Source organism: Prionailurus bengalensis, chromosome C1 (genome assembly GCF_016509475.1).
Source record: "Prionailurus bengalensis isolate Pbe53 chromosome C1, Fcat_Pben_1.1_paternal_pri, whole genome shotgun sequence".
NCBI classification, from domain to species: Eukaryota; Metazoa; Chordata; class Mammalia; order Carnivora; family Felidae; genus Prionailurus; species Prionailurus bengalensis.
Window position 1 is genome coordinate 161,088,687 of NC_057345.1, and position 12,835 is coordinate 161,101,521.

Here is a 12,835-nt window from a genome sequence, read left to right on the forward strand (position 1 = left end):
ATAATTAGAAGCTCGTTTCCATGTTAACGTAGAAAGTCTTAACCACACTGAAATTTGCCTAAAGTCAGTAAGGTCAGATGTTGAATAAATAGTGATTCAAAGAGGAATATTACAGATCAAGGCTTCTAACCTGAAACTTAATCAATCCGGGTCTGATTTGGGCTTTAGGCAGGGTTTGTGTTCGTTTAACAATGTTTCGCCTGCCAATCAGTAATTGTTTTCCACCCCTCCATTCAAAAGACAACATATTGAATGCCTAAGAGAAACTTTAAAACAACAATACAAGATCTGATTCTACCACAAGAAACTAAATCAATACAAGAAATTCTGGGGGCAAAAGAGTATCTGCCTACCACACTTGCGGGGGGAGGGTCATATACTCCTTTAATGGGGCACTCATAATTCCCATCACAGTTAATGGGAGTTGCAGGTGTGTACTAGGAGGTGCGCAAACCTTGCAGTCTCCATCAGAAAATGATTCCTTTTGTGTTGATCTTCTAGCTGTGTTTTCATTCTACCTTTTAAAACCATTACACCTAACAGAGTTTTGAGTGCATTATAGGTAACTTTAAGAAGCCATCATTATCTTCTCTCTCTTAACCACATAATAGGGGGTAGAAAAGTGAGAGCACAGTATATACACCACGCTGAGGAGAAGGAACTTGCCTTGAATTTTTGAACCCTCAGCCTATTTTCTGTAATGCTCAGTGGTGAATCACTCTTAAGTGCTCCATCATTCACTAGGATATGTGCTTCCTGCCAAAGGTTACCAGATTACAAAAGTATCCTCAGCTCAGAAGGGACTCATAATTCACCATCACCTTATTTTGACACTAAGAGAGAAAATATGTGCATCAAGACAAGTAGAGGAAATAATGAAAAAAAAAAACTGTATTAAGTTAACAATGCAGCAAACACTCCAAAGGGAAAAATACAGACTAGAACAATAATAAGGATAATAGAAAAGTAATGCTATTAAATTATGAGGAGAGATTTGCTGGCCAGCTCATGAACACTCCCCTGCATGAAGATAGTTTCTTAAAGAACTTCATTTAGGCATGAGAGGAAATGGGGAAGTTAAGATAGTTCCCAAAGTTGGAAGAAAATAGGTAGTTGTGCCAATATCTGAAAGACAAAGTCAAATACATTTCCTGAAGGTGAAGGAAATATCTGGAAAATATTAACAACACAATGACTTGGAAGGAGATGTTAACATGCAAAAGATGAACAATGTAAGGTCACAGAGGCAGGGTGGTAGAAAACTCAGGAACTTAGACAATCAAAGTGAAATGTTAGAGGATTCACATGTAGAAAAAAAAATGAGAGACACAATATTTATGAAAAGGTCCTGAGAAATGCTGTATGCTCTTTGTCTGGTAAAAAGGTCATAGGAATGTATGTCTTAAATTTTAGTTCATCTCATTTTAGCAAAGTTATAACCAAACGAGTGACATTTACAGAAGAACACTAAAAGTGTAATTACCGGAAAGCTTCATGCATTGCTAATGCAGCTACAATTTTCTTTTTTGCAACATAATTTCATCATAAACTTTGATGAAAATGCATATCACAAGGTTGTCAACAAACATTTTTAAATGCTATGGCTGGCTACCTGGGAAAGACTTACTGAAGGCCCTACAATATATTGAAATGCCTGGATCACTAAGTAAATGTACCACATTTCTATTCCTTGCAAATTCCTTCCTCTTCTGATCTGGGTGTTGTATCTTTCTGATATTTTATATGTTCGTTGGTTTAAGGGGCACAGTTCAATATGCTCCTTTTTTCTTTACTTTTTTTAATTGAATATAACATATATATATATATATATATATATATATATATAGTAAAGAGGATCCTTTATAAGGGTAGAATTTTTTTTTACAAATTATATAAATCCATAAAATTATACACTTTTACAATGTTCAATTGTACAATATTTTATAGGTCATATAAATTTGTGTAAACTACACCCAAATCAAGATATGTAACATTACCAGCACCCCACAAACCTCCCTATGTCCCTTTCCAGTCAATACCCCCATACCTTAATAGCTACTAATCTGACTTATAGCATTAGTTTTGCCTACTTTAAAATTTCATATAAATTAAACCCTGCAGTATGTTCAATGTTACATTTATAAAACTTTCTATAAGTGGATATATTGAGTTCAAGTGTAACTCTGGATATGAATGTGTTCAATAAATGCACTTTCCCCTCTATTTCTTTATTTTATTTTTTTTAATTTTTTTTTCAACGTTTATTTATTTTTGGGATAGAGAGAGACAGAGCATGAACGGGGGAGGGGCAGAGAGAGAGGGAGACGCAGAATCGGAAACAGGCTCCAGGCTCTGAGCCATCAGCCCAGAGCCTGATGCGGGGCTCGAACTCCCGAACCGCGAGATCGTGACCTGGCTGAAGTCGGACGCTTAACCGACTGCGCCACCCAGGCGCTCCTTTATTTCTAACCTTTCTTACAAACTATTCTGAGAAATTTTAAAGTGCATCCTCTCCAACCATTCCCTTAAAACAAAAAATCCCTTCAGTACTAATGCTTACTATGCTCCTCCTCAGCCCTGCCAACTTAAGTAGCAATGACATAGTGGTTTGAGTTAAGTAATGTAGAGTAGTAACTTTTCTTAGCCATTACAGTCTTTCTAATCAATGTTGATAATAAGGTTTTTTGGTGGTTTTTTTTTTTTTTTAGTGTTAAAAATGATGGGGCGCCTGGGTGGCGCAGTCGGTTAAGCGTCCAACTTCAGCCAGGTCACGATCTCGCGGTCCGGGAGTTCGAGCCCCGCGTCGGGCTCTGGGCTGATGGCTCAGAGCCTGGGGCCTGTTTCCGATTCTGTGTCTCCCTCTCTCTCTGCCCCTCCCCCGTTCATGCTCTGTCTCTCTCTGTCCCAAAAATAAATAAATGTTGAAAAAAAAAATTTTTTTTTTAAAATTAAAAAAAAATGAAATAAAACAAAAACATGTGTGGGTTTTGGTTTTGGTTGTTGTTGTTGTTGTTGTTGTTTACACATTGACACATTTTAAAAAAATTCAAACGGGCCATTGAAGAAAGTCTTTGTTTTGCTCTAGATCCAGACATCTAGCCCTCTTCTCTAGAAGCAACCATTATAACTCATTTCTTGTGTATCTTTGTAAAAACAGTACATACATGGTTATGTTTCTTCCTTTTTGCACACATCAGATAATTCTAGGCAAACTATCCTTAACTTCACTATTTTCAACTATAAATTATAATTATACTGGAGGTCATTTGTCATCAGCACATAGAGAACCACCAAGCTAATTTTAATGGCTTCATGGTACCACATTCTATGGTTATACTTTTATTTACTTATCAAAATTCAGGATTTTAAAAACAGGTAAGCATCCTTGTTTGGCCAGTGATGATTTAATCACAAGGAGACAGAAATTTCAGGACACTAAGAGACAGAAATTAGCTAAAGAATTTTAGATATCCTTTGCTTCCAACTAAGTGGATGGAAATTCCAAACACTATCTGGCTATTTCCCACACCACTTTCAGCTCCCTGCCGAAAAACAGGAGCCTTCAGCTGATGTAGTTCCCCAGGTTAGTAGGATCAAATAATAGCCCATGGTGTTAGAGAAACCAGACTCCACAGAATAATCTTGGCTTTTCTAAGAAGTGGTATTCTAGCCTTTTAAAAAAGTTGTAGTTTCAAGACTGAAAGTTTTCCTCCTGAGATCAGGAACAAGGCAAGGCTGTTCTTTTTCACCACTTTTATTCAACATAATACTGGAAGTTCTAGCCAGAGAATTAGGCAAGGAAAAGAAATAAAGTCATCCTAATTGGAAAGGAATAAGTAAAAATATTTCTGTTCATAGGTGACATAATCTTATATGTAGAAAATCCTAAAGAATCTATAAAGAATCTGTTTAGAGCAAATAAATCCAGCAAAGTTGCAGGATACAAGATTAACACACAAATCTCAGCTGTATTTTTATGCACCCACAGTGAACAATCCCAAAAGGAAATTAAGAAACCAATTACATTTACAATAGCATAAAAAAATTAAATGCTTAGGTAAAGTTTAACCAAGGAGGGCAAGACTTGTATACTGAAGACAAAATAAAGCCATGTATTGCTGCAAGAAATTAAAGGGCTAAATAAATGGAAAGATATTCTGTGATTATAGATGGGAAGACTTGAGAGTAAGATGGCAATCCTCCCCAAACAGATCTATAGATAGTCACCAAAATCCTAATGGCCTTTTTAGCAGAAATAGAAATATTCATCCTAAAATTCATATGGAATTTTAAGGTACTCCAATAGCCAAAGCAATCCTGAAAAAGAACAAAGTTGGAGGTCACACACTTCCTGACTGCAAAACTTGCTACAAAGCCACAGTAATCAAAACACTTCCGTCACTCTACAAAGTTCCCTAATGCCTCCTTGGCAGTCAGTCATTCTCTATTCCATCCCTGGGCAACCACTGATTTGGTTTTTGCCATAGTTCTGCCTTGTCTAGGATTTGATAGAAATACAATCATACAGTATGTAGTCATTTCTGTGAGGCTTCTTTGACTTCGAATGGTGTTTTCAAGATTCACTCATGCTGTTACATGTACGAGTAGCTCATTCCTCTCTGAGTTGAGCAGTTTTCCATTGTATGGATATATTACAATTTTATCCATTCACCAGTTGATGGACATTTGGGTTATTTTCAGGGTTGGTTTTTTGTTTTGTTTTGTTTTGTTTTGTTTTCCTTTCTTTTTTATGGTTTTTTTTTTAAGGAAGTTATTTATTTATTTAAATTTATTTATTTATTTTGAGAGAGAGAGAGAGCAGGGGAAAGGCAGAGAGAGAGAATTCCAACCAGGCTCTGCACTGTCAGCACGGAGCACAACACGGGACTTGAACTCATGAACTGGGAGATCATGACCTGAGCCAAAACCAAGAGCTGGAAGCTTAACCAACTAGCCACCCAGGTGCCCCTCTTTTTTTTACAGTTTCATTCTGTGGTGTCAAGTTCTACATTTACCCCATTTGCAACTAATAGGAATTCTTGAATCTGTGGATTCGTGATTTTTGCCAGTTGTAAAAAAATGGTCTTTTCAGAGGTTGACTCTGTTCTCTTCTCTCTCCCCTTCTCTTCTAGAACTTCATTAGATGTTTGTTAGACCTTCTCCTACTATCCACCACGTTTCTACTCTTTCTTCCATATTATCTTTTTTGTCTCTTCCTGCTGCATTCTGGATCATTTCTTTAGTACTACCTTCTAATATAAACATTTTCTCTTCTTGATCTACCCTCAATATTTCTAGGACCCTGGAAAAGAGTACAAATGAAAGGCCACATACTATATAAACATATTTAAAAGTCAGAAATCAAACTAACAAAGAATTAAATAGAATACATTCCCTCCTCCTATCTTGACAAAAGCCAGGTTTGAATTTAAAATTCTTGGATACCTAGAGCTCTGCCCTATACTATGGTGGCACAGGGATTGTTGACTCCCAGCTGCCAACCCAAACCCCTTTTTATCCTCAGCTCCATTCCACACTACAATGGACATTGAATGTACACATTTAGGCAGCCAACCTACAAATCCACATTCCATTACAGCCCATCTCATTCCATGAGAGCAATTTCTTGGCCACCCCCTGGGAGTACAGGCTACTCTCAGGAGGAGAGACCCAGGGAAGAGGTGTATATAAGGAACCAGAAGCTGGTTTGGGACTATTTGGGATGGTAATTGCAGAGTCTCTGCTGCCAGGAGTATGATCTATAAGGGGGCATATAGATTTCATGACTGGCCATATCCTTAGCCATGCAGATTCCTTGTAGCTGGATGAAGGCCAGAGCAGACTCCAAAGTACAAGGCCCAAGACTGGTCTAAGGGTAGTACTGCTCTCTTTAGCTATGTTCAACTCATCTCTTGAGGGTTTTTTCTTTTTTAATTTCAGTTAGTATATTGTTACTTTTAAGAAGATCTAGTTGGTTCATTTTTAAAAAAATTTTTTTAACATTTATTTATTTTTGAGACAGAGAGAGACAGAGCATGAACGGGGGGAGGGCCAGAGAGAGAGGGAGACACAGAATCTGAAGCAGGCTCCAGGCTCTGAGCTGTCAGCACAGAGCCTGATGCGGGGCTCGAACTCACGGACCGTGAGATCGTGACCTGAGCGAAGTCGGATGCTCAACCGACTGAGCCACCCAGGCGCCCCATTGGTTCATTTTTAAAATCTACTGTTTTAGTCATATTTTTAGCTACTTCTTTTATGTTTTACAATAGTGAACCATATTTATTTTATATTCTGTGTCTGATATTCTTATATCTGAAGTCTTTCTGGGTCTTATTCTGCTACCTGTTATTTTGGTTGGTTGGCTCTTGCTTTTGGTGCCTTCTTCGTGTGTTTTGTATGATTTTTGAGCTCCTATTTCTTGAAATTTATGTGGAATTCTTCAAAGCATAGAATTCTCAAGGATGGAATTCTTCAAAGCTTGGAATAAAAGGAGTTCCTACAAAAAGATTCACATTTGCTTCTCCCAGGCATCTGAGTACATGACAAGTCTGGAAAACTTGAAACCATGTTTTTCGGTCCATGTTTTTATGAGCCATCCAGATACTGACATTTCAGGCTGAAAAGCCATGTGAAGGCCCACCTGTGATTGCACATTCTCAGAAATTTGCCTCCTCATTCCCATCCCAGTGAGTACCAGAGTTGCTGGACAATTTTCCAAGAGTTGGGGTGGATTTTTTTAAATTAAAGAAATGTTTTTATGTTTATTTAGTTTTGAGAGAGAGACAGAGTGGGGGAGGGGCAGAGAGAGAGAATGTCAAGCAGGCTCCGCACTGTTTGCTCAGAGCCCAGTGTGGGGCTCAAACTCACAAACCACGAGAACCTGACCAGAGCTGAAACCAATAGTTGGACGCTTAACCAACTGAGCCACCCAGGCACCCCTGGGGTAGATTTCCTATATCAAGGATGTATTGAGAAGTTTCCTTTTGAAATCGCAGTCTAGAATAGGCTTTTGGCTTTGTCTCTTGTGATCTCTTGCCTACAAGCTATGAAAATTCATCAAGTTAGGCAAATGCCATCTAAGTTCCCCCCTTCTTTTGTCTGATGTATTCTTTACTTTCTTGGCAAGAAAGAAAAGGTGTTTTATCCTGCATTTTCAGTTATTTTCAGGGGGGAGTTCAGGTGGTTACCTAGCCTGCTTTATTGCTATAAACGTCTTATACACTCTTAACATTTCTCCAGTCTATTTTTCTTAATTCTCCTGAATTAAGAATTAATTCTTAATTCCCACTTAATTCCATTCCCAATGCATTGGCTCGTACACATATAGTTTCTGGCTCCACCCAAAAGCCTTCAAACTATATTCTCTGCTTCTTGTCTCTATCCTGCCTCTTCTCTCCATCTCCCGTCTCTCCAACCAAGCTGTATCAGTTAAGGTCTCAGCAGGAAACAGAGTTCACCCAAAGAGTTCAAATGAAGATACTCTGATGAAATAAGTTACAGAAAGACTGACAGAGGTAAGGGAGCAAATAAGAGTTGATGAGGCACTTGGAAACTAGCTACAGAGGAGATGCTAAAGAGACAAAAGGAGAAAATAAAGTTTCCAGAGCCCAGTGAAAGAGCCATGGAGGAGGGGCCACCTGGAAAGAGCTGTAGCCATGAAGGAATTAAGCTACTATTGGAGATATAACATAAAAGGAGGGAAGTGGGGAAGAGATGCCAAATTTCACCTTCCATCTGCCTTCTGATAACCTTGTTTAAGCCTCTCATTAGTCAAACTCAACCATAATGAAGTTTTCAAAGAGGCTGGGGTCACTCCCCAGAGGCACAGACATGGGCAAAGAAGGGAAAGAAATGAGTCTGTGGGCCAAAAATACCACCACATCAGGCTTTCTTCACACCACTTTGAAAGGTCAAATGTCTAATATGCTAACCTTACACCATCCTCCTTCTTAAAATCTGTCAGTGGATTCACATCATCTTCAGGACTAAATCTAAACTGGGATATGTGACTGTGCCCCTGCTTGTAGCTTCATTCCCTAGCTCTTATCCTAGCCTACAGCTATTCTGAATTATTTCCAGATTCTTCAGTAGTCCATGCTCTCATACCTCTGTACGTTGGCCACATTCCTTCCTCTTCCTAAGGCAACTTTCTGCATCTTCTTTGCTTGGTTAGCTTCTATTCAACCTTCCAGAATCAAAGATTTAACTCTGGAATCATTTTCTCCTGAAAATTTTCTTTCCCAGAGTGTTTCCATCACTTCCCTACAGAATCCCATCATAATATTTAGTTGACCTGGTGTCCTGACGGAGATATGCATTTTAGCTATTACATACAGCACCCAGCGCCATTCCAGGCACATGGTAGGCAATCAATAGCAAATTTCCAAATTAAACAAAAACTAAATACTAGGAAAGAAGGAAGAAAATGAAAAGATACAGTTTGAAATTTTAAGTTATGGGGAGATATCTTGAAATTCAAAGAATTTTCTTTCTCAAATTTATTTCTGAGATATTTATCTTGCATATAGGCAAAGTAAGATAAGGAAAAGACTAGGCACAGTCCCAAGGACTTAGAATTTGAATCCTAAAAATGAATCCTAGATTTGAGCAATGTCCCTCTAGAATTGAAGAAAGACATTTCTTTGGTGTTAGCTTTGTTTCTAGATAGTCTTTTAAATTATTTAAACATAAAAAATTTTAATGTGTATAGGCCCATACATTTCCAGAAAATTCATATTCCAATAACTTTCCCTTTTTTGTATATTAAAAAATCAAAAACTGTGGAAACCATTCTTGTCCGGTTTTAATAGATAACATGATTGATTTCAATAGTGTTATGTTTTCAAAAATTCTTTAAGAGAAAATAAAAATGCTACCTACCACACTACAACAAAGAACTGAAGAATTATTTGCAATGCTGATAAATATTTATTTATTTATTTAGCTAGCTAGCTATTTATTCCAACAGTAATCATTTTATTTCTGGGCTCAAATAAATATTCCATGTGTACATGATGAAATTTAGGAGAAAATACAGGAATTAGAAGTTCTTATTGCTAATTTTCATAACTGTAACACTCCAGCTAAGCAAGTTTACAACCGTCCAAGGATGCTGAGTAAAAACTGAATAAAGACTTACACATTTTTTAAAGACAAATTGTCACATTTCTGACAGAATGTAAAACTTTAGTTTTATATTTTAGATATTGCCTAAGATGCCACATGAAACCTCAATAAGGCGTTTTCTCCCTAAAACTGGTGTATATAGCCTAAAAAATGTTGTTCATGTGCAGTGTAATACATAGATTCACAGCCGGAAAATAGCCCTTCTTAAAATCCGGCCAGTGTTGAGTCAAAGATCTTAATATATAACTTATACAACACTGTGAGCGCTGACCAATGGACCAGAATACTGGTTTAAGGCCAGTGCTGGCAGCTTCTCTTTGGGATACTGAAGATAGAAGGTCTCGACTTGGGAAACCGTAAGCCTCGGAAAACACTACACGTCCCAGCATACTTTGCGACTATCATTGACCATAACTCCCAGAATGCCTTGCTCGGCGCACGCAGGTTTCCCTTACAGCTGGGGCTTGTAGTTCTCCCTCTCTGGTCGTGTCAATCTGTAAGGCAAGGGCGGCGGTTGCTTATCCGGTCCGAGGATATCAGGCGTATTCTTCCAGATTTTAGCAAAGTGGAAACACTTCGGGTCCCTGGGCTGACTGAGGTCTTTGTCTTACCTCTTGGTTTCTACTTTACACAGGTAAGTCACGGAGGGGCTGCAATTCCACGCAGCGGGGCCCCACCCCTTCTTTCTGGAAGCGACTTCGTTCTGGTGAAGCCATTTGTCCCTAAGCTCTCGCCGTAGTGGCCGCCGCCCATCTCTCTTTGTGTGTGCCTCGGCAAGTCGCGGAGCTAGTGGCGGCGATTCTTGGAGTCGGGGGTGGAGGAGAGGGACGTTACCGGGTCGTTGCAGGCGGGCGGACTCTTTTCTTTCCCGCCAGCTTACAGGTGGGTTGACTGTGCTTCCCTCAAGGCCTTTCTGTCTGCTGTGTCTCACGTCGGGGCTCAAAGGGCGGTTTGGCAGTTCCTGCTGACTGCGCTGCCCGGCCCGACTCCTGAAGGAGAGGCGGGGAGAGCCAGGTGCGGTGAGTTGGGAAGGCGGGTGGAGACCAGACCACTTTCTTTCCTCCTTGACCCACCGGAGGTGGCCGGCGGAGCCTCGAGTCTTGCTCGGTCCCCAGCGCCCCCCTTTCCCAGACCCCCAGTCCTGGACTGCGCCCTCTTGGTGGTGACCTCAGGGGAAAAGCAACTCTTCGCCTTGCTCCATTTTATAAATAAATTACTACCCGGCAATGACAGCGTCTTCCCTCCCCGCGCGTGTTGGAAAGTACCCGAACATGGAGGTTGTAGCACAAAATTACCGAGACACTGTCTACCTTGTAGTTTTGAGAAAGTGAACTTGTCACTCGTGGAGCTCCCGGCCTCGGAGGAAGAGCCGGTCAGCTGTAGGTAGTGAAGCCAGTCAGACTTTGTTGTTGGGCTCTGTCTAAAAATATTCGTACTTTAAATATATGTGATAGTTAATGATGGCAGTTTTTGTGTTTTGCTTGTCCTGAATGTTAGTATTACACGTCGGTTTTAGAATTTACAGGAATTTTTGTCTGCATATTGTTTTCATCAAATTTCTAGGGATGAATACAAAACTCTGGTGATAGATTTGGTTTATGTCCTATAGTCGAAGAGCTCCTTAAAGCCAATCCATGCCTTCTGTTTTAAGAGTCAGAGATATTGTGTTAAATTTGGACATTTGAACGTTAAAGAGCTTACTGTGTGCTAGCTACTTTGCTCAACTCCAAATATTTACTTACATACATTTCTTCATAATGTTTCCCAAGCCTTAGTGATATATATATGCTTCCATATTTGAAAAGTAGAGTTTATATGTTGTCTTTTGATCGCAGTGCACTACATGGCCTCTTGAGATAATTCTCTTTTTGAAGACTGATTTTTTAAAAGAGCCCTGCTTTTACCAACGTAATGATGATTGTAAATGATTATATATTTTTTTCCAACGTAATGATGATTATAAATGATCATATGTTTTTTAAGCTCGCAAACATGTCGGACAAAAGTGAATTAAAGGCAGAATTGGAACGTAAGAAGCAGCGGTTGGCCCAAATCAGAGAGGAAAAGAAGAGAAAAGAAGAAGAAAGGAAAAAAAAGGAAGTATGTTTTCTTTTTTTTAATAAACACTGTAAAATAATTGGATTTAATATCAAATACACTTTTATGTAATACCTGCAGAATAGTTAAAAATCTAGCAGTTGTGACTGCAAATAGAGCACTGTATGTGAATTTTAAGGAAATCAGATTTTAAAAATGTGAAAATGACAAAGTTGATAAGTTAAAATGATTTTTTTTACCGAATAAAAATATTTCATATGGATTGATGCATAAAAGTTCAATTTACAAAAAAATAAAAAAAAAATAAAAGTTCAATTCACATATTTCTAAGAATATGCTTATTATATAAAGTAAGGGACATCTGCCTTGTAATAGCTCTTAAAAAACATGGCATATATATCATAACTTAGTCTGGATTTTGAACTTACTTTTCTGAATGTTTTGCCAGTCTGTTCTGCTAATAATTTGCAAGACTGAATAACGGCAAAGAGAAGTACATAATAGATTATTTAATTGATAGGGAATGTGTTCTTTTTTCCTTCGTCATGAAATACTGAAATATTTTTGGCAAGCAGTGAGTTTGATACTGCCTTAAAGATAGACCAGGTAGCTGTGTCTTCTGATTTTTCACATCACCATTTCATCATGTATGGCAATTACACGTTAATCCTGAGCTGGAGATATTTTACTCGCTCCTGTGTTGAAATGTACATTTTTTCCCAGTGGAAACTATTTGGACAGATTTGTATAATTTTACCACAGATATGTTTTAAATGGTCAGTGTACAATAATTGGTCCTAAGTGTGACATTAGTTCCAAGGTTTTCTATTTGATAGCTAATAGCCAAGACTTCTAGAAATCTCTTAAGGGAAAAGAAAATCAGAAAAATTAAAAGTATGATTTATGTGCAGCATTGCTATGATGCTATAAAGGCCTGTAATTGAAGAATTTTCTAATTTATTCTGAACCTTGGAAAGTTGGAGATTTAAGTTAGCTGTTTGATTAAAAGTTAACTGATAGAATGGTAGAGCCATTCCAAAGTAGTATCTATAGCCTTAAACCCTTCAGTGCTGAAAGCATACTTGATTTTTGTTTTCCAGAAATGGCCTTAAGTGGCATAAATTGCCTCTTAGGGATATCTACTACATGATTTATAGCTAATTTAAAATTTATAAAACATTATGAGGGATAAGTTAATAGCATTAAATAGTGAGTCTACTAATATATTGCTATGTACAGGTAAATTATCAACTTGGCAATTTAACCTCTTTGACTATTTTGATGAAGTTCATGGATGACTTCTTTAAGTTAAAATGGTATCATAGAATGTTATGATTGACAAAATTCACTGCAGATAATTGTATGAATAATAGTGGTTAGCCAAAATAGGCATCTGAGGTGTGAGTCTATAACACTTTTCCTTCAAAAAACTTAAATTTCACTTGAAATGTTTTGGATGATTTCAGATTATTGAGGCTTATCTAGTTTAACTGAAGGATTTTGCTAAAACTATAAAAGGCTAAAATCCGGCAGTAATTTTGCTATGCAAAAGTGAATTTTAGCTTTACCAAATCCATCCGTGTTTTTATTATTATAAAAATACTACCTATAGTTTCAAAAACTAAAATGTTTCCTCCAGATGAATTTTTGA

At 38.0% G+C, this 12,835-nt stretch overlaps 1 protein-coding gene across 12 annotated transcripts in view; it reads left to right on the forward strand.

Annotated features, from left to right (window-relative positions):
- Window positions 1–9,550: 9,550 nt before the first annotated feature.
- The window catches only part of DYNC1I2 (dynein cytoplasmic 1 intermediate chain 2), a 59,165-nt gene continuing 55,880 nt past the window's right edge, over window positions 9,551–12,835 (forward strand). For 3 of the 12 annotated variants that reach the window (XM_043577035.1, XM_043577034.1, XM_043577030.1), the window contains exons 1-2: window positions 9,862–10,008; window positions 11,110–11,226. In XM_043577035.1, coding sequence (XP_043432970.1) covers window positions 11,119–11,226 — 108 coding nt within the window. In that variant the 5' untranslated portion in view covers window positions 9,862–10,008; window positions 11,110–11,118. Of the gene's footprint in view, window positions 9,761–9,835; window positions 10,141–11,109; window positions 11,227–12,835 lie in introns of those variants that run through there. The other 9 variants (XM_043577029.1, XM_043577026.1, XM_043577033.1 and 6 more) reach the window with 7 other exon arrangements.